The sequence below is a fragment of the Staurois parvus genome, unplaced genomic scaffold, assembly GCF_062004578.1.
Source record: "Staurois parvus isolate SC_StPar_1 unplaced genomic scaffold, SC_StPar_1.0 ptg000017l, whole genome shotgun sequence".
NCBI lineage: Eukaryota > Metazoa > Chordata > Amphibia > Anura > Ranidae > Staurois > Staurois parvus.
Genome location: NW_028317813.1, coordinates 17,243,328 through 17,262,545, shown reverse-complemented (window position 1 = coordinate 17,262,545; position 19,218 = coordinate 17,243,328). Strand labels below are relative to the sequence as shown.

The following is a 19,218-nucleotide window of genomic DNA, read 5'->3' as shown; positions in this document are numbered from 1 at the left end:
AATTAGCACAACAGCAGTGCGTAGAGAGCTTCATGGAATGGGTTTCCACGGTTGAGCAGCTGCATACAAGCCAAGTTGCAACATCCTGATTTCACTCCCAACGGCTCCATGAACACATGAAAGTGCCGTCATTTTTATCCTAAAGAGAAATGAGGCTTCAAGCGTTTTACAAATGTTAATCCCAGTCCAAGATATCAACAGCACACCATGTTCACACAAAAATATACAACCTAAGTAGACAACCTTTATTGTCACCAAAAAAGTAATGTTTTGATACCAATAAGGACCTTTTCTTCAAGTAGCAGTGCTGGTGATATCTTCGATTGGGACGTATGTTTTGTAGGTGCCATGTGCCATATAACCCCAGCTTCCATTTATAATTGGGTTGCCAATCACACTATGAATGTTTTGTATTCATTCACTAATATTATTATTGCCTATTGTATGTAGGTTGTTGGGTATTTTGGCAAACCCCTATGAAAAGTGATTCATGAAAGACTATGGGAGTGATTTACTGTAGGAGTTCAGAAGGAATCTTTAAGGTGTAAACTGTGTAAATATTCACTTAAATTATTCAACCATGTGAAAAGCAAATTCCTATTCACTTTGAAAACCCAATCATTTGCAGATGAAAGAAGTATATAGGATTTGCTTTTCACATGATTGGATAATTAAGTTCACATTTATTTGGTGATGATCCTCAATTGAGGCCATACATGTTTACAGTTACGCATGAGAACCCTTCCACAAGACCTGTATAAACCATATAATTTTTTTAATACACAACTCCAGTCAAGTTTAGGGCTCGTTCACACTTGGCTGTTTTACCAACGCTTGCCAAACGCTATAGGTCCGTTGGTCCGGCGTTTGCGGAGTGTTTTTTAATGCTCGGCAAACGCCACATGCGCGGTTTAGCGGCGGTTCCTAGGCATTTGCCGAGCGTTAAAAAGGCCACACAAACACCTAGAATGAAGTTTGTATGGTGTTACTGCTCCGCAAACACCCCGCAACCGCATCGCAACCGCGCCGCAAACGCCAGCTGGGCATTTGCGGAGTGGCACCATAGACAAGAATAGGAGGCTTCAACTCCTCCTGACTCATCCAGAGGCGTCCGTTTTGCCACGACACGCCGCAACGCTACTGCTCCTGTTAGAACAGCACCATGTGCTGCAATGTGCAGAATTGGCAGAGGCATTTGGGAAGTGGTAAAAATGCTTCCCAAATGCCTCTCTGCCGCCTGCACACAACGCTAGTGTGAACGTAGCCTTAGTATTGGACTGAGTGGAGAATGAACAGAACCTTGTGCTAAACTTTCATTTGTGTCCTGTGCATCCATTTTGAAGATTTTCCATCCCTCACTTCCTGTCTGGACAGGAAGTGATGGGAAATCTCTCCAGTGGGGGACTGACACTCCAACAAAACCCTCCTTTTTTGTATAATAAGGACATCAAGACACAAACAGTAATAATCACTCTCTGGTGATTATAACTGTGTCTTTGCAGGACATGGAGGGAACCACTACCCTCATTTCGTCACCTGTGTCATACAGACACAGTGGTTGATTTACTAAAACTGGAGAGTGCAAAATCTGGTGCAACTCTGAATAGAAACCAATCAGCTTCCAGGTTTTGTTGTCAAAGCTTAATTGAACAAGCTGAAGTTAGAAGCTGATTGGTTACCATGCACAGCTGCACCAGATTTTGCACTCTCCAGTTTTAGTAAATCTACCCCTAAAATTAGGTGACTCTCCCCAATGGGGTGGGGAAGGGGGGCAACTCACAGACACAAAATTTTTTTCACAACAATTGAGCTTTGTATTAACTCTTTCAACCTCTGGAGTGAAGTATTAACTCATTTTGAAACCTATGCCAACCTGAAGAAAAAAAATTAGGCCAGATTGGGGTTTAATATGGACATGTTGGTGTTGTGCTATATCCTGAATACTATATGTATTGTGTTACTTTACTATTTAGCTCCATACATTGTTGGATTTATTTGTATATACTGTATTGTCATCTAATTACATCATTTGGATGCACTCTAACAACAGTCTTGGGTTATTTTGTATATTCAGTGAAATACCATAATCATGTGGCTCCTTCTGATGCTGGTGTTGGCTCTGATCCTCCTGTATAGATGGTACAGACAAATTCGGTTGCTGGAGAATCTTACAGATAAATATGTTTTCGTTACTGGATGTGATACAGGATTTGGGAACCTACTTGCGAAACAGCTGGACAAACGTGGAATGAGGGTTCTGGCTGCATGTCTGACAGAGACAGGGTCTGAGAAGCTGAAGAACGAGACCTCCAGCAGACTGCAAACAACAATCCTTGACATCGCTAACACTCAAAGTGTGAGCTCTGCTGCTTTGTGGGTTGAGGAGAATGTCAGAAATAAAGGTAAGATAATATGGTTGTTCTGTCCTCCTTATGTGTGAAGGTACATAGCTTGACAGACAGCTAAACCTTTCTCGGCAATGAGTTGACAAAGAAGCAACGTCCAACTTTGTCTTTATTGCAAAGATATAAGAGGTGAAACTGAGGAACAGAAAATAAGGCGCTTAGTAACACTGTCTGCCATGTGACAAAGCATATTATACATTACAGTAAGGCAATGCACATATAAACACATGTAAGACATGTAGGTTACATAAAACACAGATGCATAAGATATAGACATGTGTGTAGACGTACCGACGATGCTATTGTGAACCTGAATGTGAGGGCTGGATCCTACCAGCATACCACAGGAATGGAGTCTGTGATGAGGAAATGGCTGCTATGAGCATGGCTGATGATGTAATCAGAGTTCATAGGCTTCAAGCCATGGAAGCTGAAATGGGTCAAACTTCTACTGTGAAAAGATGCAGTGTATACAAATAGCCACTAGATGGAGCAGTTACACAATGAACAGAGAATTACAAACTGATAAGGCATACTAATAATACCTAATTAACAAAGAACAAATTGCTGAAGGCATGACACTCCCCGTCTGGTATCTAAAGGATACCACATTAAATCACCCCTGGAGAGAGCAACAAAACCAGTTCAGTAACGGGTCTGAGAAAGAGTTTGGGCTCCTGTTGTCTGCAGACCTTAACCTCCCCTTTTCTGACTTTCCCATCTTCACTTGGGAACACCTTGGTTATCAGTCCCAAAGGCCAGTCATTTCTTCTTGACTGAGAGTCTTTGACAAGAACAACATTACCAACCTCCATGTTAGGTTTGCTGGTTTGCCATTTATTCCGGACATGTAGAGTAGAGATGTATTGTTTTCTCCATTTATCCCAGAAGGTATCTGCTAGAGTTTGCACTCGTCTCCACTGACACTTGTACAAGTCTTAAGCACTAAATTCGCCAGGAGGAGCCGATGCTGTACCGACTTTTTGGGTGAGAAGAGTGGAAGGGGTGAGCAAGAAGGGATCTTCTGGATCACTGGAAATTGAAGTCAAAGGTCTGGCGTTCATGATCGCCACTACTTCGGCCATGAAGGTTGAGAGGGTTTCATGGGTGAGCCTCGAAGTTCCCAGCTGTAGAAAAACAGAATCAAGGATCCGGCGAGCTATGCCAATCATACGCTCCCAAGAGCCTCCCATGTGAGACGCATGTGGGGGGTTGAATGTCCATTTACAGTCTTGGGCGGCAAGATATCTCTCTACATGGTCACTGTCAATGTTTGAGGGGATATGCAGTTCTTTGCAGGCCCCAACGAAGTTGGTACCTCTATCAGAGCGGATTAGTTTAACTGGGCCTCTGGTGGAGATGAAACGTCTGAGAGCATTTATAAAGCTGGATGTGTCTAAAGACTCGATAACTTCTATATGCACAGCCCTGATACTCATGCATGTAAATATAACTGCCCAGCGTTTGCTGTTTGCCTGGCCTCCTCTAGTGTGCCGTGTGGTGACAGACCAGGGACCAAACACGTCAAGACCAACATTAGTAAAGGGAGGTTCTATACTGAGTCGGTCCGCAGGGAGGTTAGCCATCTTCTGTGACTGAAACATACCACGTAGTTTTTTGCAAGTGACACATTTGAAAATAAGACAACTCACAAGTCTTTTCGCTCCCACTACCCAAAATCCAGCTGTACGTAAAGCTCCTTCAGTGAACAAACGTCCCTGATGTTTAGTCTTCTCATGGTAGTGTTGCACAAGTAAAGATGCAATGTGATTGCTTGGAAGTATTATGGGATTACATTCTTTACTCTCGAACTTTGCATTTGAAATACGTCCCCCAACTCTCAACAGTCCATTAGCATCTATGAAGGGGTCAAGCCTCTTGAGGGAACTGTCTTTAGGAACACTCTTTTGATTTTGGATGAGTTCAAATTCTTGAGTATAAACCTCTTGTTGGATACAACGGATGATAACGTCTCTGGCCTGTGCGAGCTCATCCACTGTATGGGCCTTGTGACAGTAATGCCAATCTTTGCAGTGATCTGATCCTGTAGGTGTGGCTCTAAAGGATCTGGCTATGTGGATCAAGCCGGCTATAGCTCTGTTCAGTGATTTCCACATAGAAAACTTGTTGAATCGTTTGGATCCAAGCTCTTTGTGAGAAACTCTTGTGGTGAGTACAGAAATATGAGGACGAATCTCTGCATCAGCATTTGGTTCTAATAGCTGAAATGAGTATTTCTCCAGGGTGTCAAGTACAGGTTTGTAGAGGAATGGTGGCCCTGTGAACCACGTAGTATCTTTAAGGTGAGCTGCTGGAACAGCTCTTGTAGCATGGTCTGCTGGGTTGAGGTCAGTTGGTACATAGCACCACTGGGTAGGCTGTGTTGACCTCCTAATTCTTTGAACTCTGTTATGAACATAGACATAGAATCTCCTAGTCTCATTGTAAATGTAGCCCAATACTACTTTGCTGTCTGTATGAAACATTGTACTGACAAGTTTTATATCTATTTCTGACACAATGAGATTTGCCAGCTCTACTGCCAGAACAGCGGCACAAAGTTCAAGTCTTGGTATGGTAATCTCAGGGCTTGGTGCCAGTTTTGCCTTGCCCATTACAAAGCCAATTTGGACTTGACCTTTAATGTTTATAGTTTTAAGGTAAGCGACTGCAGCGATTGCTTTTACCGAAGCATCACAAAATATGCACAGCTGCCTAGACTGAACTTCTGCAGGGGAGAAGTGGGCATATGGCCTATAGATATGTAAGTTAGATAATGCCTGTAGAGAGTTTCTCCATGCTATCCATAGTGCTTCTTTCTCTGAGGGAAGTGGCGAATCCCAATCACACGTATCTGTGGTTAACTCTCTGAGCAGAGTCTTACCTTGGATGATCACAGGAGCTGCAAATCCAAGTGGATCATATAGACTGTTAATGGTAGATAACACTCCACGTCGTGTGAAAGGCTTTTGCTCTTGGTCGACCTGAAAGGTAAAGGTGTCAGATTTGAGGTCCCAGCTGAGCCCTAGGCTGCGCTGCATGGGTATCGGGTCTGTCGCTAAGTCTAGATCTTTCAAATCACTGGCATGATCTTGAGTAGAGAAGGCTTCCATAACAACTTTGCTGTTTGAAGCTATCTTATGAAGTCTGAGGTTTGAACAGGAAAGCATACTCTGGGTCCTTTTGAGTAGACTGATTGCAGCCTCTGGTGAGGGAAGCGACTTTAAGCCATCATCTACATAGAAGTCTCTTTCAACAAACTTCTTAACGTCTTTCCCATAGTCTTTTTCACCTTCTTGAGCAGAGAGTCTGAGTCCATAAATAGCGACAGCTGGAGATGGGCTGTTGCCAAAAACATGGACCTTCATGCGATATTCTATGATGTCTTGAGTAGGGTCATTGTCCTTGAACCAAAGAAATCTCAAGAAGTTCCTGTGCTCTTCTTTTACTAGGAAACAATAGAACATTTGTTGTATGTCGGCAACTATAGCGATGGGTTCTTTACGGAATCTGATGAGGACACCGAGAAGTGTGTTATTGAGGTCTGGTCCTGTCAAAAGGACATCATTGAGAGAGACTCCCTCATACTGTGAACTGGAGTCAAATACCACTCGGATTCGTCCTGGCTTCTTAGGGTGGTAAACGCCGAAGATTGGTAGATACCAGCATTCTTCTTTTTCTTTTAGGGGTGGAGCTACTTCTGCATGATTGTTCTCAAACATCTTTTTCATGAATAAGAAGAAATGTTCCATCATCTCTGGTCTTTTCTGAAAGTTGCGTCTAAGTGAACAGAAGCGTTTTAAGGCCTGATACCTGTTGTTGGGAAGATGACGTCTCTGTGTTTTGAAAGGTAGTGGTGCAACCCAGGTGTTTGTTTTATCCTTGAAGAATCCTTGTTCCATTATGCCCAAGAAGGCCTCATCTTCAATAGAGGGAGCTATCTTGTGGTCTTCCTTTGTCCTCTGGAACACCGTGCACCCCAAGTGATCTTGGTCTTCACTGCAAGAGTGGTTCTCGGTTTCTGTAAAGTCAGGATATAGCACACTTGCCGGCTTCTCTCTTAGAAGGAATCTGTTAGGACAAGGCTGAAAGAGGGATGGACGTCCATTCTCCAAGGTATTTGTGTAAAGAGAATTCACTGTGGTTGGCTTGTGAACATTTCCTAGGCAAACATCACCTATGATGACCCACCCCAGGTCAAGCTTCTGAGCATATGGAGAACTATGAGGACCATTTATTTGTTTTCTTACCTTGTGGACTCTTATGATATCTCTCCCAAGGAGAAGTACTATTTGGGCCTTTGGGTCGAGTGCAGGTATGAGATGCGCTATGGTCTTTAAATGTTCATGATGTAATGCTGCCTCAGGTGTAGGAATCTCTTCTCTATTGTTTGGGATCTGATTGCATTCAATCAAGGTAGGTAGTTGCAGGGATGCTTCACTATTTATGGATTCGACTTGGAAACCAGTAGCTCTTCTGCCTTTTTCTTCACTCACACCAGCGCAAGTTTTAAGTGAATATGAAGAGCAGTGTCCTTTAATACTGAAGATATCAAAGAAGGCTGAGTTTGCAAGAGATCTATTGCTTTGGTCATCAAGGATGGCATACAACCTTACCGCTTTCTCTTTATGACCGATGGGGTAAACTGTAACAAGACAAATCTTGGAGCAAGATTTGTTACTAAGACCTTCTCCACAGACTTGGGTGCACTGGGGTGTCACTTCAGGAGGTACTGTGTCTCCCTCCTCCCCGCCGTGCTCTACAGCCTGGTCTGGGGGTGTGAGAGTCCATGGGGCTGGCCCAGGGTGTAAAGCTGTATTGTGCGCTTCACTGTTGCATTCCGAGCATTTGATGTTCGCTGTGCAGTCCTTTGCAAGATGAGAGGTTGAGGCACAACACCTGTAGCAAATGTGGTTTTCCTTGAGGAAAGTTCTGCGATCCCTGAGAAGTTTTCCTCTAAATCCTCTGCATTTCAACAATGAGTGTGGTTTCTTATGTAGAGGACATTCTCTGCATGGGTCCTTTGTGGAGATCGTCTCAGACTCTGTAGTACTGTAGGTTTTGTTTGAGGAGTCTTTAAGAGACACACTGGTTTTGTGTACTGCAACCGGTGTACCTTTCATGTTACGAAGTGAGATAGGTTTACCTGATTTGGGGTAAGCGGTGTCAAACATCGAGAAGTTAAAGCTGGGATCATTCCTAGTTTTTGCTTGTTGGTGCACGAAGTCCATAAAGAAAGAGAATGGAGGGAACGAGACATCATACTGTTGCTTGTGCCTGGAGCCTTGAGCAATCCACTTCTCTTGCAGGTTGTACGGTAATTTTTGTACTATGGGGTTTACACCACGTGCAGTATCTAAGAATGCCAGACCTTGTAAGTCTCCTTCAGTTTTGGCAACTTGTAGCTCTGTTAACAGATCACTCAGTTCTCTTAGCTTCTGGGAATCTTTGTTTTGGATCTTAGGGAAATCCTCAATTCTTTTGAAAAGTGCGTTCTCTATCACTTCTGGTGAGCCGTAACACTCCTCAAGTCTCTCCCATATCATGTTTAACCCTCTGATTGGGTAGTTAATATTAATGTCTCTAATCCGCCTTGCATGCTCTGTCGACTCATTTCCTAGCCACTTGACAAGAAGATCTACTTCTTCACATGCAGACAGATCCAGATCTCTGATATTATTCCTGAATGATGATCGCCATGACCTATAGCTTTCAGGTCTGTCATTAAACTTGGAGAGTCCCTTGGTTATTAACTCACGTCGGGCAAAGAATTTTAGAAAATCTGACATACCTGTATCTCTGTTTGACAGATTGTTGCTGTAATAGGCACCATCTACTTGTTCTTCCTTAAAGGGTTTGACCATACTGCGATCATTTGTGGGTTTGAATGCAGGTTGCATTGAGGGTTGATGTTCTATGGAACCGTCGACTTGTTCCATGCAGGGTCTTTGGTTAACTGAGGTCGCTTGTTGTATGACTGGAGTCTGTTGGAGCTCCTTAGCAGGGGTTGATGTCGCTCTTGGACCTGGATTTAGGCCGTCTTCTGACTTAGCATGTTGCAGTACGTAATCTGAAGTGCGTTGCGAGTTATTGTGAAGACTGGGTTCGGGCCTACTTATGTAGCTGAGTCTATCGCTTGTGAAGTTTGCTGCTTCCTCTAAAGCCTCTGCTTCTGCTACAGCAGCTGCAGCTTCTTTTTCCACAGTTAGCTTTTCTAGAGCTGCTTCCGTGCATGCTTTCTCTATTTTTAATTGTCTTTCTTGTTCGGCAAATGTCACGCGGGTTTTGGCGGCCTCGGCCTTCGCGCGGGCAATGGCGACGGTGGAGCTGCTCAAAGATCTCCCTGAGCCTCTGGAGTTAACTGAGATGCGAGACCTTGTCTCGAACTGTCCGGATTCCCTTGCTGACATGATGATGCTGTGAACGGGTTAGCACACTTGCAACCGCTGCGGGTGGCGATGCTGCGTAGTTCCTCTTATCCAGCTTGTGAGAAGCCACCGTTTCGCTGCAGTCAGGACTTCAGGAGTCGCAGTCCTCGTATCCAGCTTGTAAGAAGCCGTCGTTTCACTGCAGTCAGGACTTCAGGAGTCGCAGTCCTCGTATCCAGCTTGTAAGAAGCCGTCGTTTCACTGCAGTCAGGACTTCAGGAGTCGCAGTCCTCGTATCCAGCTTGTAAGAAGCCGTCGTTTCACTGTTCTGTCCTCCTTATGTGTGAAGGTACATAGCTTGACAGACAGCTAAACCTTTCTCGGCAATGAGTTGACAAAGAAGCAACGTCCAACTTTGTCTTTATTGCAAAGATATAAGAGGTGAAACTGAGGAACAGAAAATAAGGCGCTTAGTAACACTGTCTGCCATGTGACAAAGCATATTATACATTACAGTAAGGCAATGCACATATAAACACATGTAAGACATGTAGGTTACATAAAACACAGATGCATAAGATATAGACATGTGTGTAGACGTACCGACGATGCTATTGTGAACCTGAATGTGAGGGCTGGATCCTACCAGCATACCACAGGAATGGAGTCTGTGATGAGGAAATGGCTGCTATGAGCATGGCTGATGATGTAATCAGAGTTCATAGGCTTCAAGCCATGGAAGCTGAAATGGGTCAAACTTCTACTGTGAAAAGATGCAGTGTATACAAATAGCCACTAGATGGAGCAGTTACACAATGAACAGAGAATTACAAACTGATAAGGCATACTAATAATACCTAATTAACAAAGAACAAATTGCTGAAGGCATGACAATGGTACAATGAATCTGAAACAACTTGGAGGACAAGCTTTCCATGTACAAAAAGCAGAAAATTCAATCAGCACACAGTCTTTTCTATGAACACTAAGTCCCCTTAAATGAACCTTTTCAGACCCCAGATGAAAATCTCCTCATCCACCTGGCTGTCGTGAGAGTATCCATGGGCAAGGGATTCTGAGACTCATAAGAATGTTGTCGCAGGGAGAACTAGTTGTGTATGGCACCTGACTGCCCTCTCCCTTGTAGTCTCAGGTTATGTAGAGGTACTCACACTGTCCTGTTCCTGCAGGACTTACACTGGGCTGGCTTCTTCTCCGCTGACAGGCTGTCCTTCCCTGTAGACTGTGAAACATTGGGGCCCCCTCCCAGGCTCCACACCAGCAGCACTTCCTCACTCTATCTTCCACCCGACTCCCCTGTTGGCCAGGTTCTCTCATATTTATGGGCTGATCTCCCACACTGCCAGGCCTCCTACCTGGGATTGGTCAAACTCCAATAAATATGCAGATCAGCCCCTCCTCACCCCATCCACTGGCTTCAAGAACTTTACCAAGTCTCTAGGGCAGGGGAAGGTATCAGAGAACTGACCTGTAGAGCCCTCCAGCTCTAGCCTAAAGTAACCTTGCTGACTTCCTCCCAGGCTGATTCACACCCAGGCTTCTAGCAAGCCCCTACAAACATGGTGGAGGTTCACTGATGTTTTGGGGTTGCTTTGCTGCTTCAGGCACTGGATGTCTTGACTGTGTGCATGGCAAAATCTGAAGACTACTAAAGAATTCTGGTGTGCAATGTAGGGCCAGGGTCAGAAAGTTGGGTCTATGTCAGAGGTCATAGTCTTACAGCAGGACAATGACCCAAAGCACATGTCAAAAAGCACCCAGAAATGGTTTCAGACAATGCACTGGAAAGTACTGAACTGGCCAGCAATGAGTCCAGATCTCATTCCCATAGAGCACCTGTGGAGAGATCTCAAAAGAGCAGTTGGGAAAAGGAACCCTTCCAATCTGAGAGACCTGGACCAGTTGGTGAAAGAAGAGTGGTCCAAAATTCCAGTAGAGAGGTGTAAGAAATTAATTGATGCTTACAGAAAGTGATGGCTTTTTCCAAGGGGTGTGCTACCAAAAATTAAATTGAGAGTGCTAATAATTTTGTCCAGTCCATTTTGGGGGTTTTGCATGGAATGTGTCAGATTTGGCTTCTTGTTTCTCCACAATTTTACCAATACAAACAAAAGAAATAAACATGAGAATGCCTATACATTTGTAATTGCAACAATTTTCCGGGCAAAGCGGTACATTATCTGACAGAAATGCAGGGGTGCCAAAATACAGCCTATATATATATATAGAGAGAGAGAGAGAGAGCTGTGTTTTAGACAGGTGTGAAGAAATGCTGTAAAGAACACTTTCAAAAATATATATTTATTTTAAGGCAGAGTGAGCAAACAGAAGGAAAATCTAAATTAAATCAATATTTGGTGCAACTACGCTTTGACTTTAAACTAGCATCAATTCTTTCACTTGCGCACTTTGTACACTTGCACAAAGTTGGGCAACACTTATGGCTGTAGACGTTGTGGTCGGACAAGGAAAACGTAATGCACTTCAGAAGATGTCCAGAAGTGACATCAGCACAGAAATGTCAGAAATCAGTGGGACCCTGGTACATCCATTTACTGTCCTGAAAAGTCTGGCGAGAAAGCCATACCTCCAATGAAAGCATAGGAACTGGGGTGCAGAAAAATGGCAGCAAGCGCTCTGGACTGATGAGTCAAAATTTGAATATTTGGCAGTAGCAGGAGGCAGTTTGTTTGCTGAAGGGCTGGAGAGCGGTGCAATAATGAGTGTCTGCAGACAACAGTGAAGCATGGTGGAGGTTCCTCGCAAATTTGGGGCTACATTTCTGCAAATGGTTTTGGAGATTTGGTCAGGATCAATGGTGTCCTCAATGCTGAGAAATACAGGCAGATAGTTATCCATCATGTCATAGCATTAGGGAGGCATGGGATTGGCCCCAAATGTATTATCCAGCCGGACAATGACCACAAACATACAGCCAATGTCATTAAGAACTATCCTTAGTGTAAAGAAGAAGGAGTCCTGGAAGTGATGGCTTGGCTCCCAGAGAGTGCGGATCTCAACATCATCGAGTCTTGGATTACATGAAGAGACAGAAGGATCTGAGGCAACCTACATCCACAGAAGATCTGTGGTTAGTTCTCCAAGATGTTTGGAACAACCTACCTTCCGAATTCCTTCAAAAACTGTGTGCAAGTGTATCTAGAAAAATTAATGCTGTTTTGAAGGCAAAGGGTGGTCACACCAAATGTTGGGTTTTGATTTCTCTTCTGTTCATTTACTTTCCATTTTGTTAATTATTGCTCTAGTATGCATATTTCTGTTGTAACAAATAAGTGCTGGCAGAAACCTTTAGAAATGGACATTAATGGGGGAAAACAATAATGACTGGCCAGGTATGACACAGACAACTTTTAGAGCAGGGCAGTCACTTCAAGAGACTCGGGCATGCAATGCAGGATAACGTGTATACAGGGCAGGTGTTGGTATAAGGACTTGGTTTAGGGCACATGTGCTCTTCTGTTAGTTTTTGACCCTCTCACCTTTCCATATATCCCAATTTCTGAAATAATAAAGAGGGATACCTTTTCGCACACAGTATGTAAGCAAAGAACACATCCCTGCCCTGGCCCCGATTACATGGATCACAAAGATCTAATATGCAAAACATTATGGGCTAAAGTGTGTTTTTTACTTCTATTTTCCTTTTTATTGGCTTTTTAAAATAGCAAATACAATAATACAGAGGTTGGATAAAATGTTTAGTGCAACATAACACTTTTGGTAGTAAAATAGTACATTTTGTGTAGAGATGTAGACATTAAGATCAAAAAGAGGGAAACTGAGGCTGTACGAGGGACAGAGAGATTTGGTCCAAAATAGGGACAGTCTTTCCAAAAGAGGTACAGTTATGACCTTTTAAAGTGGAGGAGGCCCCAGACTGGTCCCCAAAGGCTTTATGTTTTTGGTACCTGAATTTATTTTTAAATGTTTTTGGACCGATTCAAAGAGATAACCTATTGGAAACTGTAGTTATAAGTATAATGTTAGTAATAATAGGTGCATGGCGCTGTCATATTTTTCTAGGATTACATAGGTGTGCATATTTATTCCACTTAATTCAGTCCACTGCTTCAGTTTAGGTTGACATACCTGGTGTAGGAAGGTTAGAATGGGGGCCAAGTCATGTTGGTGATTAATCACTGCTACAAATCTCTAACGCCAGCAATTATCAACAATTTGTAGCTAGCAAGATAGTTGCTACAGTGGCTGGCAATTATTTGCAGATACAGGTCAAGTTTGCACTACATCATTATGCTAGAGCTACTTTACATGAGCGGTACTCTATACTGATCCACTGAAAAGCCGTCCACAAAGGAATCCTTTTCATAGGGTGATAAAGCAGTATCTGCAAGACATTCAGGATGCGCCTCCTGAATGCCCTTTTTTTCAGCTGAAGGGAAAATTTCTATTGAAATATCACACCTCAACTGCAAGTAAAGCACCTGGCTTGTGGTTGCGTCGTGACACCATTTACTTAAATGTATGGCAGCAGTACTGCCTTGCAAATGTTACCTATTGTAAGGATTTTGCTACACTCTAAAAAATAATGTTTTGGCTCAACAAAAAAAATTAACGCAACAGTTTGCATCAAGCTTTTTAAGTTATGACAATGTCTGGTGAAATTAAGTTGAAGCAACAAACTACATTGCATTGAGGTAATTAGCTTTTCTGATAGAAATGAATGCATTTTTATTTACCGCCAACTTAATTACTGGCATTATAAACACATGTTTTTAAGTTGAGTACTTAAACATATTAAGTTAATTCAAATAGTTTTTCCAGTTTTTATAAGAAACCTTCAAGTCACGTGTACTTAATTGCTACAATTATGAGCAAGTTTTTTAAAGTTAAAAAGCAGTTAAAAATCAAGTTGATCCAAATTGATTTTCTGTATTAGTTTTTAGCTTTGTTTTTTTTATACTAGTTTTCAAAAATGAATTAATCAGTTTAGGCTTACACTAGAATGTGTTGCAGAAACCCTGCAATCTGTGTGCATTTCGCGCACCACAATCAAATCGCACTACCCTTGCAGTCTGCAGTGGATGTCAGTGTTGCAAACACAGTGCATTTGCCGGCACCAGATTGCATGGTACAAAGCAAAACATGCAATCTGGTTGCACTGTGGTTCAAAAATTGGTGCAGGCATGTCTTTGGTGCGATGTGGTGTGATTTGAGCTCATTCAAAATGAATGGGCTCAAATTGCATTACACTAAACCACATGTGAATTGCACAGGAATGTGTTGCAGTTCCTTTGTGATTCACATGCACTTCATTGTGTGAACCAAGGCCCAACAATCCAATTGTTAAACAATTGACATTTTTTGCACACCAAAATCAAATCCTTAAAGTTGTACTGATGAATGAGTAAGCACTTTGCATTAAGATTTTTTTAATATTGTCTGTCTGGTGCAGAAACTGTTTCTCTACAAGACCTTTGCTATATTGTGCAACAAATTGTGGCAATATAGTGAAGCTATTGGAGGATATTGAAAGTTGATATTTTGTGAGCTTTCTTACAATTTGCTATATTCTTTCCGCATTACCCTGCGACAACCATTTTGTGAACTGAAATAAAAGTGAAAAATGTCATATGAGTATGACTGTGCTATGGAACACATACGTTCTTCAGAGAATACTGTACTTGAGACCCACTACTTTAGCACTGGCTTTCAGTCCATCAAGTTCAAGGAACAGTTTTGGAAACAACTGAGACTTGATTTGTGTTAAGTGAATGGGGGTGGAGACTTGCAATGCAGCTCTCAATGTAGAGCAAAATGAAGTTACCAAGTCAAATTTATTAAGGTACCTTAACTTAAATTTCATTGTACAACAATGAATGCAGAAATGTAACTGTTCATGACACACAATATTAAGTTGATGTAATTTCCAACATTATCATTTCAACAACTCATGAAAGTAGGTTTTTAAATGAAAAAGTTTATTTAAACCAATAAATTAGGATTTTTATCTTGGAAATACACATTTAATTAAGTGGTGGTAACAGGTCGCTTGAGTTATTTTTTAGAGTGTATGCTGCAAACCTTGCAGTGAGTACTAACATAGCCAATGGCCATATTAGCTTATGGCTTGGTAGTCAGGGGTGGTAATACTGAGGCTCAACTGCCTATTTTTACTGTCTAAATCCACCTCTGTAAACATTACTTTAGTGTTTGCTGCTACACATTGCACTTCTTCAGCAATTTATAGCTCAGCCATAGTGATTGCCTCTGGTGAGTTAGTCCTTGATATGAAAAGCTGAACAACTCAATTGCTGGGTTACTGAGATACCAATTGCTGTAAAATTAGGGATTAGATAAAAATAAAAATGGGAAAGTGGGGTTGCTGCTTCAAAATTACCAATATGGCATGACCCTTAGGCTCAGGCATTAGGAGTAAAGGTTTACGGTTGCAATTAAGTTTCAAAGCTGATATCAATTTTGCAGCCATTATTTAGATATTACATAATATGCAACTGTTCATACATTTTACATGATATTTCCTTATTAATGTATTTTTCTTTTGCAGGTTTATGGGGACTCGTGAATAATGCTGGCATTGGGCTACCTACAGCTCCCAACAGCTGGCTGAGAAGGGAAGATTTTGTAAAGGTGCTGAATGTGAATTTATTGGGCATGATTGATGTGACGCTTTGTCTGCTGCCCCTTATTAGAAGAGCCAGGGGACGTATTATCAACATGTCTAGTGTGATGGGCAGGCTAGCCTTTGTAGGAGGAGGATATAGCATATCCAGATTTGGAGTGGAAGCATTCTCAGACTCTCTCAGGTAAAAATGGAAAGCATTATCATCCGTAACCATCTGCAGCATTGAGCTACTTAGTAACTATAAGCCTGCATTCACACCTGAGCATAGTGTATTTCTAGTGATTTTTGAAGGTTTTTTTTTCAGGCATTATTGACTTTGTGCAAGTGTTTTTGTATGTGAATCAAGCTTTGGTTGTTTCATATGCTGGGCAAGCATATGAGAGCAGTTCTAGAGGAGGAGTATAGTCTCTTAGGCACAAAATTGTCTGCAAATGAGTATGTCCTGTTTTTACAGGCACATCCATTAAAGTCTATGGGGGCAAAAAGTACTGAATGTGCTCAAGAAAAAATTTTACTTTTTGGGATTAAGACGACTGAGTGTGAGCAGTGACAATTGGAAACAATTGGATTCTTCATGCTGAACATAGTCTGTTCTGTTTCAAATGCCATTTTATGCATTGACATACTTCCTTAGACCCAGTCCATTCGGACAGTATGGTCAGTTGCTGATTTTGGCACTATCCACAGGCAGTTTGTCTTCTATGGGACACAGAAGTTGAAATCAACAAAATTTGCTATAGACAGTTGCAGTACAGAGGATGTTTTTCCAATCTTTTGATGTGTAAGAAGACAATGACATTCCTAAGCCCCCACTTTCCTTTTGCCCTGTAAATAACTAACACTGGCTGAGTGAACATGGAAGAAATTGCAAGGATCTAGCTAGGACTAAACTATTTGGCACTAAATAGGAGGGGAAGACAAAGGGAGAGTCCAAAAACATAGAAAACAAGTTGCAGTGGCCCAAAAATGCCACTAGATATCAGCATACTACAGGAAAAAATGCACTTCAATACCAGAAATAGGGATTATTTACTAAAACCAGAGAGTGCAAAATCTGGTGCAGCTCTGTATAGAAACCAATCAAGATCCAGGTTTTATTGTCAAAGCTTATTTGAACAAGCTGATTGGCTACCATGCAGAGCTGCAGCAGTTTTAGTAAATCTCCATCCTAAAACCTCATGCACACTAAGCGTTTGGCCAGCTCTTCTAAACAGCTTTCTCCTGGCAGGAGAAAAGCAGTGTCAAACAAGCACCTATACCGCATTTTTGTAAACGCTTTTAAGAATGTTTAGACATGTCAAGCACTTGGGTGTTAAATCATTTATTTGGCAAGAATAATAGCTTATTCTGGCAATAGAAATGAATTAACGATCCAACACTAAATGAGCCTAGCGTTAACGCATGTTTAGACACATTTACATGCATTTAGGTGTGTCAAGCATTTTTTCTGCCAAAATGCTGCTGCTCATGAATGTACTGGCTGTGGGTGTTTTTATGCTTCTAAACGTCTGTACGTCTAGGTTCACACCGATGCGTTTTCCATTGCATTTTGCATTGTGCAGAAACGCACAGCAGTCCATTTACCTTGATTTCCTCACGTTCACATCTCCGCGTTTCCACCCGGTGTGTTTTTTGGAAAGGGTCAGGGACTTTTTTTAAATGCAAAAGGTTGCGTTTTTGGTTCAATAGACTTCAATGGAAATTCTGCAGAAATGCATGTAGTGCATTATTGATGTGTTTTGATGCATTTTAATCTGCCCAGCAACAAGTTGGAAAAAAAACAAATGAAAAACGCGTAAACAATGCGTTAAAAATGCAAATTGCACTGCAGAAACAGATCAAATGTAAACTGCATAGGTGTTAACCTAGCCTAAGGGCCAATTCACACTGACTTGCGCTACAATGTAAGGAAAATAGATTTACAGTTCCATCAATTTTAGTTGCACGCTGATGTCCGTTGACATACATTTTGATATCAGTTGACATGCATCTTAGCACATGTTACAACGTACTGCATTTTCACAGGATATCCTATGCATTGCACTGACATCCGCTTACATCCATTGCAAGGCACTAAAATGCATACATGTTGCATTTAGCACAACACAGGTGAACGCAGGGTTATGGTGTGAATAGGATGCATTGGAAAATATTGTTTTTCAGATCAGTATTGGTGCAGTGTAGGCTAGTATCATCATCCCCAAACTATAGAACAAAAAGCTAATCCTCTATTTTGCAAACTTTCAAGGTTTTTGGTTGCAAATAAACACAAATTATAAAATTGTACAATTAATTTTATTATACAGAAGATGATAAAGTCACACAACAAAAAGGCAGTCAAATGTTTTTACATCAGTGATAGCTCACATTCAGTACAGTTTTAGAAACAGAGTTCAGGTCATCAGTAATTGGGCCATTGACGCGTTTCGAGACAACCCTAGAATCTCTTTGCAGAGGTGCCTAGATACAGAACATAAGTGTACAATCCAAACGCACACGTTCCTGCGTTAAAATGGCTGTGTGTATAAGTGGGTGCTGCAGTGACCGTCGGCTGGAACCGAACAAAATCAGCAAGAAAAAAATGTCACCAGCACACCGAGGATCACCAATATGGGTCCAAAGGTTTTAATAAACCATCACATAGTTACAGAAAGGCAACGTTTCGGAGTCTTGCAGGACCCCTTCATCAGGCATGTGACGGATAGATACAGAACATGATACCTGCAGTGAAAACACATCTGTAAGTAAATAAGTAATACAAACACTACCAGGGACTATATTATTATTATACAGGATTTATATAGCGCCAACATATGCAGATGCTATAGTGACCCTGTATGGAGTGACTGATGAAAGCTTGCAAATGAAAGGTTTTTGGTTGCAAACAAATATTTCCAAATCCAACATATGGAAGCTTTTTGAAATTTATTTGGATCCTAGTCCGGTCTTTGTCCTGTACATCCATTCTTTGCTAAGTAAGTGCACAGCAATGATCATGTTTGAGTGTCAGCAGGGGTAGTATTGTTTTATTGTCACAGATATACATACATATGTATATATATCATTTTTTGTGTGTAGGAACTATTATAGGATATAATATTTTCCTCTGCCAAGCCTCCATCGTGCCCCCTCTTGCTTGAAGCAGTAAAAAATTCCTCTGTTGTCCCATCCGGGTGATCTTTGGAGATGGTGACAGAAAATATGTTTTGATTTTCAACTTTGGTGGTTTCCTTTCATCAGTCACTCCATACAGGGTTAGTATAGCATCTGCATATAGTCCCTGACAGTGTTGTATTTATGAAATAATGTACTTACAGATATGTTTTCACTGCAGGTATCTTTTTCTGTATCTAGACGCCTCTGAAGAAGAGAGTCTATGTTTGTCTCGAAACGCGTCAACTGCCCAATTACTGATGACTTGAACTCTGTTTCTAAAACGGTACTGAATGTGAGCTATGACTGATGTAAAAACATTTGACGCCCTATTTTTTATTGTGTGATTTTATCTTCTGTATAATAAAATTAGTCTTACTGCTTAATCATTTGTGTTTTATATGTGCCTTGAAGATCACAAAAAAAGGTTAGCTTTTTATTTTATTGTTTTTCAGATATCCTTCCATTGATGTGTGTTTTACAACTGTGCTAAAATGCACTGGTGTGAATTGGTCCTTAATGCCTATGTGTGCATAGTCACATAGGCTAACATTGAGGGGCATTTAGGGGCAGGAAAAACCATCAAAAGTGTGCATGAGCCCTTAAAGTGGTTGTAAAAAAGTGTGTTGTTATCTTCATGCACTCT

The 19,218-nt window shown here is 41.6% G+C and overlaps 1 protein-coding gene across 4 annotated transcripts in view; it reads left to right on the top strand.

Annotated features, from left to right (window-relative positions):
- The window catches only part of LOC149473377 (retinol dehydrogenase 16-like), a 56,223-nt gene that overhangs the window by 23,849 nt on the left and 13,156 nt on the right, over positions 1–19,218 (top strand). For 2 of the 4 annotated variants that reach the window (XM_089680992.1, XM_089680984.1), the window contains 2 exons: positions 2,137–2,402; positions 15,342–15,600. In XM_089680992.1, coding sequence (XP_089537118.1) covers positions 2,137–2,402; positions 15,342–15,600 — 525 coding nt within the window. Of the gene's footprint in view, positions 1–2,074; positions 2,403–15,341; positions 15,601–19,218 lie in introns of all 4 variants that reach the window. The other 2 variants (XM_089680980.1, XM_089681000.1) reach the window with 2 other exon arrangements.